Source organism: Toxotes jaculatrix, chromosome 11, assembly GCF_017976425.1.
Source record: "Toxotes jaculatrix isolate fToxJac2 chromosome 11, fToxJac2.pri, whole genome shotgun sequence".
Classification (NCBI taxonomy): domain Eukaryota; kingdom Metazoa; phylum Chordata; class Actinopteri; family Toxotidae; genus Toxotes; species Toxotes jaculatrix.
Genome location: NC_054404.1, coordinates 8500697 through 8521311, shown reverse-complemented (window position 1 = coordinate 8521311; position 20615 = coordinate 8500697). Strand labels below are relative to the sequence as shown.

General features: G+C 40.2%; 2 protein-coding genes across 5 annotated transcripts in view; both read left to right on the top strand.

Moving 5' to 3' along the window:
- Positions 1–5874, top strand: part of LOC121189600 (ankyrin-3-like) — a 117427-nt gene extending 111553 nt beyond the window's left edge. For 3 of the 4 annotated variants that reach the window (XM_041049905.1, XM_041049903.1, XM_041049904.1), the window contains 4 exons: positions 60–222; positions 555–635; positions 1013–1343; positions 2390–2481. In XM_041049905.1, the coding sequence (XP_040905839.1) occupies positions 60–222; positions 555–635; positions 1013–1288 (520 nt within the window). In that variant the 3' untranslated portion in view covers positions 1289–1343; positions 2390–2481. Of the gene's footprint in view, positions 1–59; positions 223–554; positions 636–1012; positions 1344–2389; positions 2482–3814 lie in introns of those variants that run through there. The other variant, XM_041049906.1, reaches the window with a different exon arrangement.
- Positions 5875–6709: 835 nt separating this feature from the next.
- Positions 6710–20606, top strand: LOC121189847 (coiled-coil domain-containing protein 6-like). The gene is made up of 9 exons (XM_041050318.1): positions 6710–7065; positions 8213–8362; positions 10272–10400; positions 10999–11102; positions 11917–12077; positions 13987–14143; positions 15454–15554; positions 16580–16701; positions 19292–20606. Exons 1-9 carry the CDS (start codon positions 6811–6813, stop codon positions 19493–19495), a joined length of 1383 nt encoding a protein of 460 aa, XP_040906252.1. The 5' UTR covers positions 6710–6810; the 3' UTR covers positions 19496–20606.
- Positions 20607–20615: the final 9 nt, after the last annotated feature.

The window sequence follows — 20615 nt, the reverse complement described above, 5'->3', positions numbered from 1 at the left end:
CCTCGCTGTAGTAGATTTCCTGTAGCTAGTCCTAATTCTTTCTTCTTCTTACCCAACAGCCAAGAGAACTCTAGTGACTCCATCACTTCCTCGTCTAGGGGCGAATCAGGGAGGTCCCGACACAACGGCGACAGCTCAAAGCACTCACCTCAGGACGGCTCCTCTGAGTCATCAAATGGCAGAAAGGAGGAGGGAGCACTGGTGTCAGAGAAAAAAGTCCAGGTAATGTTACTATCAATAATAATAATAATAATAATAATAATGATAATGAATAGAATCAATGTTATCAATAGTTATTACAGATTAGAATATAATCCTTTTTATTTTCTGTATCTACCAAAGCTCATTGTGATTCTGTTATTCCAGGAGAAAAGTCTAAACCTGTGGAATAAGTTGTGCTAAAGTAACAAACCTGTTTCAGTTTTTGATTCCAGCTTTCCATGGGGTTGAAGTACATAAAGGACTCAACTAATTCTCTTGCCTACACATGTGCTTGTTTCTCCTCCTGACTTCCTCCATGTGTTTGTGTAATGACCTTATAATACCTCCTTCAGCAGCGGGTTAGTGTAGATTCCGGTTCAGAGGAAGAACAGACTGTAACCACCAAAATCTTCAGACGCCGTCTCATTTTAAAGGTACCCTGAAAGCCTGGAGCAGAAGCTGGGCTGGGCCTCGGTTTGGTTTGGTTTGGTTTGGTTTGGTTTGGTTTGGTTTAGTTTAGACTGGTCAGTCTGGTGTGCATCATAGTAGTTGTGCTTGGTGTACTGATAGTTCAGTTTTGATAGTTTTTTGTGAGTGTGGATCTCTGTGTAGATATGTTTGAGTATGCGCGTTTCTGAGCCTGTCACAGTTTGTGGTTGAGGACTAACCTAGTGTTCAGCCTCTTTCTGACATGGATGTTCTTCCTTCTTGAGGTGTTGCTTCAGTGGGGTGATGGTGAAGGGTTGTTTTACTTTGTCTGAATCTGTCTTTTGTGAGCCTTTTATCATGTGCTAACCACCAATGCTTGCAGGGAGAAGAAGCGAAAAATATCTCAGGCGAAACTGTTACAGAGGAGCATTATATGGATAGAGATGGTAACCTCATCAGTAGAAAAGTAACGTATAACTTAATTTTCATTTCCCATCCAGCTCTGAAATCAAACTTACCACAGGTAGAGTGGCTTGATGTTTTTACAAAAGTAGGTGAAATCTTTTCTTCCTTTGTCGACATCCTTCTGCCTTGGGCAGGTAATCAGGAAGGTTATTCGCAGAGTTTCTACTCCCACACCAGAAAACCAAGGAGGTGACACGTGGCACCAAGACCTTCAGCACAGTCCCATTCTGCAGGAAGACGGGTCTGAGGTTGGCATGAAGACACCTAACTGTGTTCCTGGGTTCAAAGTCTAATCTAGATGGGATTCAAGGGATGTTGTTGAAAACATATGCATGTGTTCACTTCAGCTAATGCAGAAGTTAGGCTTAAAGCTGCACTGGGCAAGACTTTATGTTGAAAATCACCTATTTTACCAGCCTAAATCACAAAGTGGAGCTGAAACTAAAAAGAACATTACAAATATTTTTTTAATTGCCTACAAAACATCAACAGTATGTTTAAAGTTTCTGATATGAAAAACACTGTGTGACATTGTTGTCCATATGAATAAATGTTGAGAGGGATATGGGGTTTAAAGAGGTTAAAAAGAAATGCAGTCTCTAAAACGGCACAGTTTGCTGATGCTATGTTATTTCTAGGTATTGAAGACCTCAGAATTACATCTCCCTACTGTTTGAGTGCAGCTTTAAGTCAAACAATTGAGTAAAATGGAATCAGCAAGATCTTTTTATGTCCATAAACATATCCAGGTGAATTTTTAATTAATGCTGGATTAACTGGTTCGGGAAACTTGTCCTCATTATCTCTCTTCTGGGCAAAAATGCAAAATAACATAAATGCCGCCATTTGAACTGCAACCTTGCATGTTGTGTTTTGACACTGCATGGTGTCTATTGTGTTTGCATAACAAAGGGGATGCTGACTATGCTCCTCCTGACTGTGTGGTTTTAATGGTCTTTTAAAGTGTTTAACTGATTAGTCAACAGTATGACTAATGAGTGCCACAACTGCTGTGAAAACACAGTCTGCCTCTTTTGTTTCTAACACGTTCCAAATTAATATAATTTTTCTTCTTACAGGTGTCTGGTTGGTGTGTGGTTTGGGTCCTAATTATATTCCTAACAAAGATGCTACTAACATTTTCAAGTTTCATATTCTTGCTGTGTGTAGTTTACTCTCTCCTTTGTCTCATTTTTCTGTTTCAGATTTGTGTGTTGGATTGCAACTTGTTCTTCTCCTATCAGAAGAAAAGAATCCCACAACTCAACTATATTTCATTGTGTGTGTTTTCTAGCAAGGAGAAGTTTCAAGGAATAGCAGGCGAAAGGATGAGAGAAGGCCGGGGGATAAGAAGCTCCACTCGTAGGGATGGTTGTGCTCTACTAGGTATGGTACCGTATGTCTTTCTCTGTAACACAATCAGCATAGTCCCCTTGTCTTTGTTTTCCATGTGTATGTAGCTGTATTGTTTTTTCTTTACCTCTTTATCCTGCATTCTTTCCTATATGAATATATTAATGCCAAACTCCTCTATTTCAATCACTGAACTTACTGACTCTGTACTCTGTTGGACTAATTCAGCTTTTTTGCAGATCCAGTCATTCTTTTTCTTGCTTTGCTTCCTTGAATATCTCATGGTTCAAAAATATCAGCACAACTAATTAACACTTGTGTCTGGTAAACAAAGAGTAATGTCAAAACAACATTTTGTGCTTTTGAGGGGATTTATGTGTTTGTCTTTGTTCAAGTATCACACAAATAAGGTGCAGTGTGCTAATTAGCGAGGTTTAGAGGTGTTGGTAGTTCTATTTTATAACTTTGGACAGAGCCAAAGCAGCTGTTTCCTGGTGTTTCCAGTCTTTATGCTAAGCTAGTTGCCTCCTGGCCCCAGCTCTGTACCTAATACACACAGAGTGGTTTTGATCTTCTCATCTAACTCTCAGAGAGAGAACAAATAAGGGTGTTTTCCAACATGTCAGACTATTCCTTTAATTTACCCCTCCCCAGAGAGTTACTATGTGTCAGTGATTGCAAAAGGCTGACTGATGCCTGAGCCTGGTTATCCTCTGGCAACGTTTCTGCCCTCTGTGTTCACTTAGTGTGTGTGAATAGGGAACAGTTACAAAGGAAACAGAGCTGATGGACGGTACACACCTCAGCAATATATTGCCCCACTGATACCCTCCATGCCTGTTTTTGTCCACTAAATCCCCAACTGGCAACAGCATTGTAGCCTCCAAAAAGAGTTTGTTATCCCACTGGCCAGACTGTTAATCCCTGCTGCTGTTCACCCTTGTGTTATGTTAGCAGTGAATCATTCCATCTGTACAAAACGGACTTAGAAATAGTATGGCACTGCTGTGAGGCCTGGCAAAGAGTTTCTATGGTAACAGAGGTCACCATAACAACCCACAGACTATGAGGTCATGTTAACATGTCATTTTGATCCACAAAGACGGGAAAGATCACAACTGTTCTAGGGCGTTTTCACACACACAGAAAACTAGTCTTTAGCAAGAGAAAGGTTACACCCTTTGAACTGAATTTATAATTGGTAATTTAAGATAATGTTTCTATTAAAAATCATGTACATTTTTAGATGTAAGGAAATGTATGGCATTCAGCATTATTCCTGACAAAAAATACTGGGATCTGTAGTCTTGTAAACAGTTACACAATACATGCTTCAGTGCGTGATGTACTGTTTTGTGTATTACAGATGTACAGGAAGCGAGTTCAGTGTTTCCTGGGAATAAGTGTTCAGAGGGTTGAAGAATTCCAGTGTGAGGACTATGCAAGTCCAGTCGGCAACTATCTGCTTCAAACAAATGGTTTTCACGTGAGAGGAGTCGACCCTTCTGACTTATGCATGAGCATGAAAAACTCACTCCTTGTCAATCAAAAGGCCCAGGAAGTTCTCACTTTCTGACTGCGGTGGACCCGTGGACAATGATTCTGCTTCCTGTTTTGTGTGAGACAATACGTGCCATCGATCCACTGGTGATGTGAGAGCTTTTTGAGGAGCATCGTTTGTTGTGACAACAAAAAAGACTCCATTACTGACAACCACACAGGCGCAACTGTGACCAAAGATGGCACAAGAGCTCATACCACATGGTGGGTGGCAAGAAAGAAGTAGACACAATAACACAGAAAATCTAATGGAACACTTCTGATTCAACTTCAACACTCGCCTTATAGTTTTTTCTTGAACCCATTGTTGTCAGGATGTAAATTGTTTTGGGGTTTTTTTCTTCCTTTTTAAAACTTAAACTAACACAAAAGCTTTTTTCTGTATATAAAACTACAATGTGTAAAATTCTTAAAAAGGGGTAAGTTACTGGTTGAGAACGCACTGAGGAGAGTAACCTTTTCAAGTGCTTTAAAAATTTATTGAAACAGTTCCACTTTTAAAGATTTGAGTGTAACTTCACAGGTTCTTGTATAATTAATTATTAGAGCAGGTATAATGTTTGTACATGAAAAAAAATGCTGGTTTGATTTTAACAGAGGAAATTTCCAGAAAATCAAATTTCAGTAATTCCCAAAGTGGGAGTGGATCTAATCCTGCAAAAAGCAGCCTTTCAGAGTACTCATATTTTCATGCATGCTGTTCACATTATTTTAAGTACAATTTTTACAAGTTTGCAAACACTGTATTCAAATGACAAATAAAACCCTTTATCTGTGTACACATATAGCCCAAACATTTGTCACTGATTTTATATTTTAAATTGAAAAAGGATACCATTAAAGCATTTATCATGTTGGGGTGAGGATGAAAAAAAGTTCTATAGCTTCTTGAGGGTGTGATGTCTTGTCTGTCTATGTAAAACCAGAAGGGCAGCTTCTGCTACAGGAACGAAATAATCTGAATGTAAATGCTAGTAGGCTGGCTCGCTGTAAAATTATAACTGTATTGTGCATATTGGCTATAAGGTGTAGGAGTCTCTGTACACTGTTAGACTGTTTGTAATCATTTTAGCAGTGTGTCAATTTGGTTTTCTAACGGCTGCTGTGGTATTAAAGGAAAACTGGGGCATTTCATTTTGGATTTTTTGGTGAAGTATTTCCTCAATTTAAAACCTACTCACATTAAGGACACATAAAGACATTATTTGATTGTAGCTCTAAATAGCATATTGTATGACAAAAACACTGGATGGTCAAAAACAATTATTTAAGCATTAAATAAATTGTGTTTAACTCTGAAACTGTGTGATCTTTTTAGGCTTGAGAGTCTGTATATGCAGTGTCGAATAGAATTGTTTTCACTAGCTCACTGGCAAAATTTTTACTTTACATTACATTAGGATAAGAATTATCTTTGTATTGGTTTTCATTAGATGCCCATGTAGTTCAAGTGTGGTGTTCTACTGGTGCGATGGCTCAGTATGCTGATGTCTATGCTGTGGACATGAAAACTATGTAACTTTTTTTTTTTTGGTGGGTGGGTGGGTTGAAGGAAGTCAGGTAGGGTGCTGTACCACATCCCCTTATACTACTATGTCAATCAAGGGGTAGAGGATCCTTTGATATGGTTGAACTATCAATTTTGTCAATTTTGTTTGATATGTGTTTTCACCTGAGCAGATTTTTTGATGTACAATTCTTACTAACAGCGTGAAGCCATTGAAATGTAACTATTCTAGCACTTTGGTTATTCAAGGTCTTTTAGAAGCTATAGCAGCAATGATGCCACCACAAATGTTTCAGACGTCTTTAAAAAAAATCAACCTAAAAATAAAAAAAAAATAAAAATGCATTGATTTCGCAGTACAATTGTTTGTTCTTGTCTTTGTGTGTTTGAGCATGTTTTTATTATGTAAGTTGTGTAATAGCAGCAGGGTAGAGATGCCATGAGAGACACTGTCCTTCAACCAGAGTTTTGTGCTTCTTCTCCACCAGAGTGTCCTTGAGCAAAAATCTCCAGGGCTGCTTGTTTACATGCTTGCTCTGCCTTGTGGGGCCCAGCAACAAGAGTTCCTTATGAGGATATTGCTGATTTCTGGTGAATAAGTAACTACTGATAAACTGGAAAAATAACTTCAAAGCAGATCCACTATGTCCTGTCTCTCATGGTGCACTAAATCATTTACTAACATTACAAAGCCTGCTTTAAGTCAACATTTTATGTTGATGATGATAAAACTATTTTATAGTTACTGAAGTACTAGTTACTAATGATACTAGTGGTACTGTCTTAGAAGTAGGATACTACAACAAAGTGCTCTGCAGCATGCTGATTATTTATAAAACATAGCAAATGTTCAACATCATTCTTATTCTGATTCAGAGAACTTTATTTATGACCAGGCCATGGAGTAATTTCAGAATATCCCTCCTCTGGGTACTTCATCTCTGTGATACTTTGATTGAACAAGTCTACTTAAATATATATATATAATATACAGTATGTAAATTGCAATACAAGGGTACTCTAAGAGACAGGTGGACAGGCCAAGTAGTGATACGGAAAACGGCTGTCCACTTTGCTCTTTGGCAGTGCAGTCTTGGATAGAGTTGATAAAGATGTGTTACGGGTTCCAGTTTCATTTACCAAAGGGTGCTCTGTGCAATACTGGAGACATCCTGTCGGTGGCGCTATGCCGACACGCGTGAGCAAGGTCACACGGTGTACCGTTCTGCTGAGTGCTTTCCTCAAACGCTGCTGCTGCCGCCGTCGTCTTCTCTTCTCCACACTGTCGCACAACCATGGCGGACAGCGCAAGCGAGAGCGACACCGACGGAGCGGGGAGCAGCTCGGCCACCCCGATGTCGTCCTCCGCTTCAAATTCGGGCAAACCGAGCATAGTCATTTCACAGTTTCGTTTGGAGGAACTGACGAACCGCCTGGCCTCCTTACAACAGGAGAATAAAGTTCTTAAAATTGAGCTGGAAACGTTCAAACTCAAGTGCAAAGCCCTGCAGGAGGAGAATCGGGACCTCCGCAAAGCTAGCGTCACCATTGTGAGTAACTGTAGCTAGCTAACAAGCTGGATGCTGCCCTCACGCCACTTATTATATTGCATTTGTCAGTGAGTTGGCAGTGTGTGATGTTGTTTGTTTAGTGCTAAATTGTCAATGTTAAGACGTTTAATGTGTTACATGAAAATGTTATCTGTATTTGAGTACAACATTCTGATGTTTTGCTAGCTCTACTAATATTAGCTAGCTAGCTAGCTAGCGTTTGGTTGGATATGTGGCTAATTTAGCCATCGGGCTAACGTTTGCTAAATGGTTGGGCAGTGATAGACAGTTTGCTTTGTTTTGTATTGCTAATCTTGGCTAACATTAGCTCACCAGCTAACGTTGGGTTAGAAGGCGTTAAAAATTAGGTGGGGACCTCACGGTGCAAGTTACGGGACTGATGTTACCTATTTGGTCAGCTGATTATTTACTGCTAGACATTGTCACCACGTTATGTCTATCACGGAGACGGTTCCTGAGTGCCGTATGAAATAAATGGCCCAGCAGCAGGATTGGCATGCACCGATGCGTCATATGTCTTCATGCTCGGTTAATCAGCCTCAGCTTCATAAAAATGTGTAACCGATCTGTTGGATAGATGTGAAGTATGTAGGCCAAACTTAGCGAGCTAGCTAAATGTCAGGCTCATATGTTGTTAAGTCAGGCACACTGCACCCTGTCCAGCCTAAAAGTCTGGGGCTTAACTAGCTGTTTGGTTCTATTGTCCTTCTCATTGTTTTTGAACAACTGACAAATTCTCCCAGCTTGCAAAACAGAATTTAGCGTTGAGGTCAGTGAAGAATGAGGGTGGAGAATTTGAGACTGGCGCTAACAAGGACAGACGTATCATCACACTGTAATGTTAGCTGTTGTAGCTGTCCCAACACATTTCCTTAGTGCCCCCATGTTTCACCCTTTCCCTCACTGTCAGTCACCCATTACCGCAATATCTCTTGAGTCATTAGGGAAAATTCTGCTTCCTCTTTGGCTGGAAGACTCCACTGCAGCAGATTTTGGTTGCTTGGTGCGTGTGTACTACGCCTATATGCACTGAGGGCTGTTATAATTTAATCAGGATAACTGTTAACAGTTTGATGTGCAAGACAAAGAGCTTACTTTACTGATTTTTGTCTTTTCCACCCCACAGCAAGCAAGAGCAGAGCAGGAGGAAGAATTTATCAGCAACACCTTATTCAAGAAGATCCAGGCCCTTCAGAAGGAGAAGGAGACTTTGGCGGTCAATTATGAGAAGGAGGAGGAATTTCTCACCAATGAACTGTCAAGAAAACTCATGCAAGTAAGTAGGAATAGGATAGGAACATACCCATTTTTTACATCACTGGTTGCAGTTGTTTATACAGGCACAATCATTGTGGTATAGCAATGTTTTCTTAATGCTCTATTATGCAAAGACTGGCTGCAGTATTGTCAAGCATGTTCAAACGCAAGCTCACTGGGTGTGTGTCTGTGCACACCACCCCATGTATGAGTGTGCAGCAGTGAATGCATTATCATCAACTGTCCTGGTACTTGCCTTAAGCCTGGAAAGGCTCAAGATGACTTCACTGCGGCTGCTAGCTGCTCTAAATGACTCTCAAATTACTCTCATCCCGTCTGTCAGTTATTTAGCTCTGTCTGTTTTCCACATCTTATTTTCCCACCTGCCAAGCGTATAGCACATGCATGCGCGTTCTCACACTTTGAATGGTTAGCCGTAGGCTGAGTAATGGTTTGTTGATGTGTGAAGAAGTGGGAATCATGCAAAGGATACATGCAAATGCCTCAGCAGACCCTGCACAAGGTCATACAGATGGACTTTTTTGGGCTTTTGTTGTCTTGCCCTCTGACTTAACATGAAACAGATCTGTGCCTGCCCCTGCCTGGGACTCGGTGCTGGCAAATGGCTCATAGTGTGTGTGTACGCTTGTATACATGGGCATGTTTTACTCTTGTGATGACAGAGGGAAAATTGAGGAAATGTGGTCTTTTATTTTACTGGGCGTGTGAATGCTCCTCTGGAGAAGCACTTTCGTAAGTGTTTCAGCCTGAACTGCCTTTTCACCACCATTACTTTTGAAGATGGACTTTTTGCTGAAGCCATCTAAAGTTGAGTAGCCAAGTGATTCAAGTGCCTCAGCGGGGGTTTGAATCAGTGGCCCTCTTTCAGCACATTTTATGATCAGTACACTGTCAGTTTGATGCACAGTGTCTTCTCATGTGCCAATATAGGTTTTTCTTTTTATAGAGGAAGCTGATAAAATGTTTCAAACAATTTTGGCCTAAGTGTTATTATTAATTCATGGACTAATAGAGGGAAAAACTCTCTCACAATTACTGTTATATACTGTAGGTACACACGCACACACTGCCACTGTTCTGGTGTTGCTTACAAATGGCCTCTGCTTGAAGGACAGAAGAACCCAGGTGGGATAAAATATCTCTGCAATGAACAGAGGTATTTTCACACAGACTTTGGCATAGTTGCTTCTCACCACATAGTATATTTGGGTGGAGGCCTGGTTTACAGTAGTTAGTAGCTATGTTGGCTTAAGAAAGGCACTCTATCAAAACAATTCCTAAAATTGTTAGCTTGTTAATTAGAAGAAAAATGGCTGCACTGGGTGTGGCAAAACACTCAGTGGCCTGTTCTTTCAGCCACTATACTACAGAGCCCGCTGTATGAATGCAGTCATTGTAAGCTAAAATAAACTGCGTTGTTTTGAGGTGTTCTCGTTGTTTCTTTTAGCAGCATAATGGAAATTGTTATTTTTCCCTCTCCAGTCTTTTCCCATAAATGAATTTGCATCCCTTTTCCCGTAATGAGTAATCACTTATATAATCTATCACACAGCCGTCCCGTTTTGAATCAGGGCTGAGCCGCACCCTTTCTTTGTATTGGTGAGCTGCCAGAGGTGGTTACTTTGGTTGCCAAATCATTATTTTACACTGTTTATTCCTCTGGGAAGTTTTACCATGATTCAGGAAGAATTGCAACATTGGCCTCCCTTTTTGCGATACTCTCAATGTGTAAGCTAAATGTGATGATCTGACATTAGTGTGTTTGTTCACTGTGGTCATCAAATAGTTTTTATATGACTCACCACAAGCCTCTTGCTCCGTTCCCTTCTTTGTCATCTCTCTTGTTTTCACTCATCTCCTCTCCTTTTCCCACTGTCCATGCACTATCCTCCCCTTTCCCATCCTAGCTCCAGCATGAGAAGGCAGAGTTGGAGCAGCACTTGGAGCAGGAGCAGGAGTTCCAGGTTAACAAGCTCATGAAAAAGATCAAGAAGATGGAGAATGAAACCATCTCAAAGCAGCTAACCCTGGAACAGGTATGCGTAACATGGTAGAACGAGAAGATTTCAGCATCCAGTATAGAGAAACATATCCTTGAACTTGTGTGTCCAGTTATTTGTAGTAGTATCAGGTGCCAAAATTTCACCACCCTTTAATTCTTCCCACTGAATGTTAGCTGGAAAGAACATTTTGGTCTGTGGCTGTGTCAAACCTGTCTGTGCTGAAGCCACACCATAATGTTTCCATGCTCTGATGACAGGATTTTTCTGTAGCTTTGTGTCAAAGTGATGCTTATGTAATGCTACTGTGCATTTTTCCCAGATGGAGATGGAACCAAATTGGATGTTTACCAAAACTGTGACCAAGTTTCACCTCAAAAAACATGAATGAGCAGCTTATTTGATCTTCAGGGTCATTTTGTATATAGACTATTCTACATTGTTGCTTTTCTATCACTCTATCAGTCTCTCACAAGCCAACGCAGGGACTGAATCTCTTTGAAAGCGAAGCTTATCTGGACAGAGACCTTGTTTTGCAGTACAGTGTATTTGTGCGCAGTCCCGTGAATGCTTTCCAGCGTCAAGGTTTTTCTGTCTCTGAAAGTCACTCTCCACTCTTCCTTTTATTTTCCAGTTGAGGCGGGAGAAGATTGACCTTGAGAACACATTAGAGCAAGAACAAGAAGCCCTGGTCAACAGACTGTGGAAACGGATGGACAAACTGGAGGCTGAGAAAAGGTGTGGAATGATCTTATATGTATTAACCCTTAGAGTTTCTAGAGATGGTGGACATTTTAGAATCTGGGTTGGCTGTGACACAGAATGTATAAAAACATTCTACTTAAATTCTGTGTAGTTCTCTCTTAGCTTAAAACTAAAGAAAAAAAGAAAAGAAAAGCAGAATGTGTGCTGCTGTGGTTTCTCACAGACATTTCCATTTACACAAGGTTAGACACAATATCTTGACACAGCCCAACAGTAAATTTCAGCAGTATTTTGGTAAAAATTACAGACTGGTTGTGATATTTCAGTCTTTCTTGACTGGAGTAATAAAGCTTTTTGTGTAAGTATACCCCACATTTCTGGTCCTTTTTCTGTCTGACAGACAGACAGACACACACACACATTCACAGGCACACATCAAATGCCTGCCTGTCACTCTAAACAAGTGAGTCAGCTTCACTTGTGATGCAGAATAAAATTACCAGTGATGGACTAAACAGTAGCTTTCTGATCTAGGTTACGCATTTTCAGGGTTATGTTTTTTGATGAGTAAATTACATCAGGCTGAATAATTACACCCGGAAGGCCTGATTATTTGTCATTATATTTGTAATTTGTCATATCAGAGCCATTTTCTGTCTGAAGATGCAGTAAACAAAGAGTTGAAAAGGTTTTTCATTTTTGAGAATTGAGTAAATTTGCCTAATATGCTATTGTCCATTAAAGCTAGGGACCCCAAATAGATTTTATTTTAAAAGCTTGTCACCATGCTCATTATTCCAGTGGATGGATCATAGTAACAGTGTGTTTTCTTTGTTTTCTAATCTAGAATCCTTCAGGAGAAGTTGGACCAGCCCGTATCAGCTCCTCCCTCCCCAAGAGACGTTTCCATGGAGATAGACTCGCCGGAGAACATGATGCGGCATATCCGCTTCCTGAAGAACGAGGTGGAGAGACTTAAGAAAAGCCTGCGCACCACTGAGTTGCAGCGTAAGTGGCCTCTCAGCTTGTCACATGATCTATGGGGGTGTGGGTTCTGAAGGGGCAGGTGCCCTCAAGTGTTGATTTACGATGTGATTGACAAATCTGATCCTCAGATAAGTAGTGAGAGGCAGACTGACCCTTCACCCAGGCTTGGCTTGTATTACATGGACCAGAAAGAATAGGAAACTTTCTGGCCATGTGCTGACACAGTTTACAGCCTCGTTACCTGCTTGTCATTCATCGGTCACATTATTCCTGAAGACACTTAAGGATTTATGAAGAAGTGGAACTGCACAGTGGTCAGCAGCAAGCCTCCTCTCCCTGTAATTCCTTTTGAAAGTGACACCCATTACATCTGAGCTCTGTCATAACCTGATGTTGTTGATTCTCTGAAACCAAACCATACAAAACATAAATCATTAAGGGACCATATCTGTATTTTGTGCGTCATTTGCTAAAGAGCGGAACTGTTGCCTTGGTGTTCCCTAAATATTACATTAAAACTGCAGGCATTTTCAGGCAGGTACCATGGTGCTTCCAAGGATGTGTTAAGGTTTGTTGTGAAATGCACTCTTGTTGGTGCATTCAAGAGCACCACAACACCTGAGACTTTTTAAGAGCAGCTCCTTTAAAAGCATGAAACAACCATATTCACAATATCTTTTTCATGACATCTGCACAAACTTGTTCTTTGTCTCATGTTTTTTATCTGACAATATAGCCAGTTTTGGGGTTGAGACTCTCAATTTTACAATACTAGGATGTCTTATGTGCTAAGAAGATACTTAGACTATAAAGGCGACCAAATATTCACTGTGATTGATGGGCAGCCTCATAGAAGATCCATGTCACTGAACGAAGATTTTCATATATTAGAATGTAAACAAAAAACAAAAAAAAATGTCAGTGGTATTCAGATTTAAGCAGTGTTGTTCAGTGAGGTGATAACATTTTGTGGATGATGAGAGCTGTGGGTCAAATTACTGAATGAGAAGAATAATAGAAAACCAAAAGATCAACTTACAACACCTGCTTTCTTGTGATCTTATTACTTGTTTTATAATTTTAAGGAGCATCAGTGAGACACCACTGACTGGTTTGGTCAGAAACAAACAAGACAGATGGGACTGATTAGTCCCTGATTAGTCCCATCTGTCTTAATAAACACCCACCTTCACTCTGCTTTAGTTTGTCCCCCCAAAACCTGATGCCACTCTGAACGGCATGTGGTACAAGGAGGCAGAATCCATATTAGGCCACTGTTTTAGAAACTGTACTTACAGACTCATCAGAATCGGCTTTTCATGTTTTATGGGTTCCAGTAAAGCACAAAGGGCGTGGAGAGTCTCACAGTACAACAGCACAGCCGTAAACACAATTTTGTTATTGTTAATAACACTTCATTCTTCAGAGATGTCAATTCAGCTTGTTCTAAGAAATTGTAATTAATGGAGTCTAAATGAGTCTAAATGCAAACCTGGGAGTGTCACTCAACATGATGCAGGCTGTGCATTGTTTTGCCACTAGAGGGAGCTCTTAGACCAACCTTAAACACGTGTTCTGAGCCAAGCCAAGACAGTATTGCTACTGGTGGAAAAAAAATTACATCATGATGCTACTTGACTGATAATCCATTGTGTTAGTAGAGGTCAGCATTGACTCACTTTCACTTTTTTTTTTGAAAGAAAACATGCTCAAACTGAATTGTTCTTGGAAGTCTTCAGAGGGTTTTATTTTCAATCTGCACACTTTATAGATAGTTCTTTAGTTTTATTTATTTATTTATTTATTTTAAGCAAATGCAGCAATTTTGACATGCTATGCATTTATGCAGTTGTTGTACATGTTGATAAACAATGGCCCCAAGGTGACAATATCTCAAACAATGTCATTTGCTCTGTGTGTCCCCTCCCAGACACAGAGAAACGTGCCCAGTACATAGAGGAGGAACGACACATGAGGGAGGAGAACATCCGACTGCAGAGAAAGCTTCAGAGAGAGATGGAGCGCAGGGAGGCCCTGTGCAGACAACTGTCAGAGAGTGAATCAAGTCTGGAGATGGACGATGAGAGGTAGAGAATGGGACACGCGATAGGACAGATTAACAAAAACACCACAATAACACTGCGGTGCAAAACCATGTGTCAGCAAATCAAGGGAAATGGATGAGAGAGACTTAATCTTGGTAAATAACTTGGCCTCTGTACTGGAGTGTGATGCTGCACAGTGGCTGGAGAGGCATTTGGCTCCATTGGCCATTTATACTGCTGACACTGCTGATTGGGTGAAGGGGGCCTGAACCTGTTAGGATGAAAAGATGAAGGAACAAAAGAGGGGGAGATGCAAAAGACAACAGGCACGTGTGCCACCTCAGCACACGACAGCTGCTCTTCTAATAGACAGTTTTTGTCAGCGTTGAATGGGCTTTCTTTATGATTAGCAAGGTAAAAACATGGTGCCCATCTGTATTTTTTCTTACAATCATAAAATAAACGTCGTAAATGCTTAGTGCTGCAGCGCAGTTTTGATTCATGCCATAGCTGCCAAGAATACTTCAGACATCAGCGTTAGCACAGGCAGACATCAAAATAATTAACAGTAGGCTTAGCTTCATTTTACCAGATATGTGTTATCTTGATGAACTGAAAAGGAGCCAAATGATCAGGATCATTTAAGCTAATGGCTGCCTTCTTTTTTGTGCTAACAGCATATTTAAACTGTGTGATCCTTTTTGCTACTGGCAGTCATTCCCCTGGTAACTCAACTTGTACCCAGATGGTCCCGCTGTCTATTGTGAAATCAAGACAGGGCTGTGTGTTTGTTGCGATGGCTCTTAGGCTTGATATGCAATCACAAAAACACTCAAATACTTATCCATCTTCCTTACTGGCTATTTCACTGATGCTGTTGCCTGTCATATGTACTTTTTGTTTCTTATTATGAAGGTTTATTAACAACCTGTTTTTTAAATCACCCTGTTTTATTGTCGCATATAAAAGGAGCTATATAACATAATATTTAAATATATTACCATTTAATATGTTTAAATGGTAATATGTTTAAATATTATGTTATACATATTACCATTTAATTAAACTTTTTTTAATCATAATATTAACAGAACAGTTTTAAAGAAATGGTATTTGAAAGCACTGAAAAGTTATAATAAGATAATTAAGAAAAGAAACATTTATGTAACCACATATCTGCATACACAGGATTCTTCACTGATCACACTCAGCTGTCGGCTAAAATATCTCTTCTTTAGAGACTTCAAAAATAAATAAATAAAAAACAGAGGGTGAAGCAGGTGCATGAGAAGGACAATTTAGTTAGACACTTATTTTCATGTTTTCCTCACACATCATTCTCATCCCCTCAGGTACTTCAATGAGATGTCTGCACAGGGCTTGCGAGCAAGGACTGTGTCCAGCCCCATCCCCTACACCCCTTCCCCCAGCTCCAGCCGACCCATATCACCTGGTAGGTACATTTGAGATGGTAGTGAAATATAAAAATCTTTTCCCTCCATCTTTGTTCAGTCAAATCCATTTCTTGCTCACTTTCAAAATATACCTGCAGCATCATTTCTCAGGAAGTGAGGAGGATCATAATAAGTTGTCATGCTCGCATGGCAAATGCTTCCGTAAGAAATTCATTTTTCTGAAATTCATGATAGAAAATTATTGCATATAACAGACCTACTGGAATCAGCTCAGCTGCTGAATTATTGAACACAAAACCAAATTAAAAAAACATTAAGATTTTTTTAAGCTTTATCCGATATTCATGAATTTCTTTGAAAAAGGATTCACTCAGAACAGTTGTACTGCTGGTGTCGTTTATATCACTGCAGTTTGTAATGAGTTGTTTGATGTTGGCAACAAAACTAATTTAAAGTGAGTTATTGAGTGGCTGAGCATGTGTTACAGCATGTCTACACAGAAAGCGTTTCACAGATGGTGCACTGGAGCTGTTGCTCGGCTAACATGCTGCTCATGCTAGGCCTTCTGTATTGACATGGCGTTAGAGAGAGTATGAAAATAGTGTGAATAATAACACAGGAAAAGTGATGAGGGAAAAGCACATAAAACACATAAAAATGTACATATTTGTGCGATCGACAGGCATTTGTGGTAGCTCAAAATCTTAACCTCTAGCCTCTAGTTGTTCTAGCCTCTAAGCCAAACCCTAGATGTCCTTGAATCCTAGATTCCTTAGAGCAGAGGAAATCAAGTTACTCTTGTGCTCTGCTCAGTCATGTTCAGTGTGATTCAGTAAGCTATCAGATTGCAGTGTAAATGTTTGCACTATGATTAAACAGACCTGAGGTGACAGAACACTTTCGGCCACGTACAAATTGCATTCACCTATCATTCTAGGGCAAAATAATCCAGGACTGGTGTTAATAAGATCATCAATTAAACATGATGACTTGGTAAAAAAAAACATTCAGTATGTGCATCTTTCTCCTCCTTCTATTCCTGTCTGCCCCCGCTCTGTCACAGGTCTCTCATATGGCAGCCACACAGTTGGCTTCACCCCTCCAGCTACACTGTCCAGAGCTGCCATTTCCCACTATAACACTCCTGCCCTGCACGTCCACGGAAGCTCCTCTCACGCCGTAGCGGTACGTAACATCCACCCACACACCCTTAACCAAACATCTGTTAAATCCCGAGTGTTTCCAGGATGCCACAGGTGTTTATTTTTCAGTTTTTACTAGGACTTGTTGTCTGGAGTTTTCAATCCAAGGATCAAATACTTGTTTCAAAGAGTTAGGAGATCCAATCACAATTCTAGTTGCCCCAGTTTAAATATGAAAATACAGCTAAACAATCAACAAGAGAATTTTTAAACTAAATGCAATGCAAATAACCTGGAACTGAATGTAAGTAAAACTAAGGAGCTTGTGGTGGATTTCCGCAAGGAGAGGGAGGCCCAACAGCCACTATTAATCAACAACACACAAGTGCAGCAGGTGGACAGCTATAGATTACTTGGCTTTAATATCTCTGCGGACTTTAAATGGACAAACAGCACTCGGGCCACCCTGAAGAAAGCTCACCAAAGACTTTATTTTCTTTTGTTATTATTGGTATTATTATTTTAGTGTCCTTGTTATCTTACAATATTTTGAATTTGTACTTCTTTTATTAGCTTTTATAGATTGTTGTGGGCTGGTATTAGTATTTTAGTATTCTTGTTATCTTATAATACTTTTGAACTTGAGCTTCTTTTATTAGGTTTTATAGATGCTGCTACTAATGTCAGTATGTGTTTGAGTGTTTATTGTTTATGAATGTTTTGTGATTGCAGTGACCTCACTAAACAAATCCCTAACGACTTAGTCGTTTGGTAATAAAGTATTGAATCTAATGATAAAAAAGCTAAATTGTAATGTGACCTCAGGGGACATAAGATGTTCCACTTAAGGTTATATTGTGTTTGGCAAAATGACTTCAAGCATGCCAGTACAGCACATGCACTGCCTTTTCATTTACTGAATTTACAGCTGTGGCTGTAAGGCAGAGGCAGTTTTTGTGCTGATACTGTTCAGTGTATCAGCCTTGGGACATTTTTCCAAGTTCCAAGGTCCAAGGTTATCTGTTCAATAATGCAGTGATAAATGAATCAACACACCTTATTTGCGTCACAAATATTTCTTCATTGACTTATCTAGTTAGATTTTTATTAGTAATTTCTATTAGGGTAATTGTCCATTAAAGCCTATATCCTCACTCACCATTGTAGTTTTAGTTTCAGTAGTGACTAGAACACCTACATCAACAGGGTGTCAAATAGGTCATATTGGTGAGCAGATGAAATATGCATGTGTGTGTGTTGATCATGTTCATGTTTTGCAGCGTCTAACTAGTAATATTTCTTAATATGTTGCCGTTAATTTAGATGGCTTTATTAAGGACTCTCAACTAAGAATCATATACAGATTGGTTTTCACTGTGGTTTCTAAACTGATGTACCCAAATGTTCTGACAGTATTATTCAAAGCAAAAGTGCTGCCAAAATGATAGGTTTAGTGTTCAGGGGGGAAAGGAACTTGATGAGAAAGATGAAAGTAAATGACTTTCTGGGTGCACACATAATATACAAAAGGATGCAATAGTGAAATGACACACTGTACATCCACACTGTCATGATCAGCCTCAGTAGGAAAGAGTCTGTCAGGAATGAGCTGGGGTCAGTTTCTCGCTAGATGGATGGTCAGGGCTTTTACACAAAGCATGCTCAAATGAAGTTCAGCCAGCCTGTTGGTTCATCAGTGATATTTCACTCCCAAAGAAGACCAAGGAGAGGATACACAACTGTCACCAGTATTCATCTTGATAAATGGCCCAAATATTGTCTGCAGTATACAGTAGAAGTACTAGTTCTATTGGAACAAACATAGAACTTCATGTTTTGACTAGGAAAAAAAAAAACATACTCAGGCTCTGTTACTGTTAGTCAGAGGGCTGTCTGTTGGTTTTGAACTGTTTAGACAATGTGAGTAAAAACCAAAGTGTAGAGGGAAAGTCCTTTTTCACACTCCCGTCTTCTTTACTCCCTTATGAAATATCTGTCTTACCCACTCATTCTCATGGGCCCATTGGCATTTAGGTACTATTCAGGGTGCAGTGACATGAGTTTTGACTGAAAGTGAGAGACACCTTTGACTAATTTTTGAACCTTTTGCTAACACGCCTCTGTGTAGCTAGTTTTCTCCCTCCCTGATACGTCATTTCATGCTCTCTTGATGCATGAGGCTGGTACAAACCACATCTACCCCATCACCATGCAGCCCACCCAGGAGTTAAACAGGGAAATAAGTCTGTCTGGGACACCTCAACCTCAGACAGATTAATTTTTCTCTAAACCCCCTTTTTTTCTTTTTTCTTTCTATTCCTCTGAATCGAATTGTAGTTGTCAGGTCATGACCAATTGCTCAGTGGAGGAAACATGACTGAGTAATCTCGCAACTCACAATCTTATTTTCCTTCAGTGGTTTGTAACCCTGGTAACACAAATGTGCCTTATAGCTGTGTCTGCCTAACACTAAATTCAAAAAAAAAAAAAAAAGAATAGTCCCACATGTTGGTTGGACTGACTTTCTACAGACACAAATTGCAGTTTCTGCACAAAATGTTTAGATTGCTGCCACCCAGTTGTTTTAAATAAATGAGTCTTATGTATTTATTTTCTTTCTCTCTTTCAAACAGAGGCCCTCCCCAAGAAGAAGCACCAGCCCCGACAAATTCAAACGTCCAACTCCCCCGCCCTCCCCAAACACGCACTCAGGGGCCCAGCAGGCTCAGCCTCCGCTACCCCCACCAGCTCAGCCCATGGTCCAGTCCATGTCCTCCCCGGCAGCTATGTCGCAGCATGCAGCAGCAGCAGCACAGCAGCCTCCCTCCCAGCCTTAACGCCACATACAGTCTCTGTCTTTGCGCGTAAGTGCGCCCACTGAATGCCACGACGCAACCGCAACAGCAGCTTCCATCATTACCAGCTCTGGAAGTCAAGTTTCTTACTCTTTACCAACTCCACAAAAGAAGCAGCTTCAAAAGTTTTAGAGGGGAAAGAAACAAGACGGCAGCTCAGTGAAGCTAGCCGCCTGCCAAATCTACACGTGGCGTTACTTAACTACTCTTAAAAGGAATGGATGGACAGAAAAATAATCGCTTCTGGGATTTGTAGGCCAATTATCTGTTCCACCTTCTGTCTTGTACATGTTTTTGTTTTCTTTGCTTGGGACTTTAGCTGGTTGGAATTGTTGTTGTGGCGCTTCTAAGATAGCACAAACAGCACATACAGTATGTCTCATGGTGGTGTTTTCTGATAGGTTGGATGTTTGGATCAGTGGATGGATGTATGGCTAGAGAAACGGATGAACTGATAGATGGATGTGGTCGATACTTTTCAAGCCTATAATATGACACTCAATTGCAGTAATGTCCTCCACTTCAGCTCACCCCTACCCCCTTTTGTCTCTGAAGCAGTGTCCACAATTGACCCCGACCCCAAGTTTAAATGGCTTTGATTAGGTCAACAACAGGTGTCACAGAGACTGCTAGGAGTTTCTCCATTATAGGGCATTTGATCAAACAGGGCACGTGCCACAGTTATTTTAGTTTCTGAAAGCATTCAAGGATCTGCTGCTCTTCGGTTAAAATGAAATGAAAAAAAAAAAAACATCAAGGAGGACGGACGCTGGTACATAAACCACAGATAAATGTCGCCTTTTGAGGTGTTTAAAAATGTAGTCTGAGGTGTTACAACTTAGTCATGTACTCAGTCTCTTCTCTGCTCTCTCTCTCTCTCTCTCTCTCTCTCTCTCTCTCTCTCTCTCTCTCTCTCTCTCTCTCTGGTGTATTTCTGAAAGCTTCTATCATCCTTATGGATATTCCTCATCAGAAAAAGGAAAAAAAAAACATAATGCTCTTTACACTAAATATACATACTGCTAAAACATTCTAAATGAATGGTACTGTTGAACTAAATTTCTATGTATGATTAAAGCTCTTGAGATGACAACATCTGTTT

Excerpts from the sequence above, each read along its gene's own strand:
- LOC121189847 (XM_041050318.1), top strand. The coding sequence starts at position 6,811 with ATGGCGGACAGCGCAAGCGAGAGCGACACCGACGGAGCGGGGAGCAGC. Across the intron at positions 10,401-10,998 it reads AGCAGCTAACCCTGGAACAG|TTGAGGCGGGAGAAGATTGA; the intron begins GTATGCGTAACA and ends TTTATTTTCCAG. Across the intron at positions 15,555-16,579 it reads CAGCCGACCCATATCACCTG|GTCTCTCATATGGCAGCCAC; the intron begins GTAGGTACATTT and ends GCTCTGTCACAG.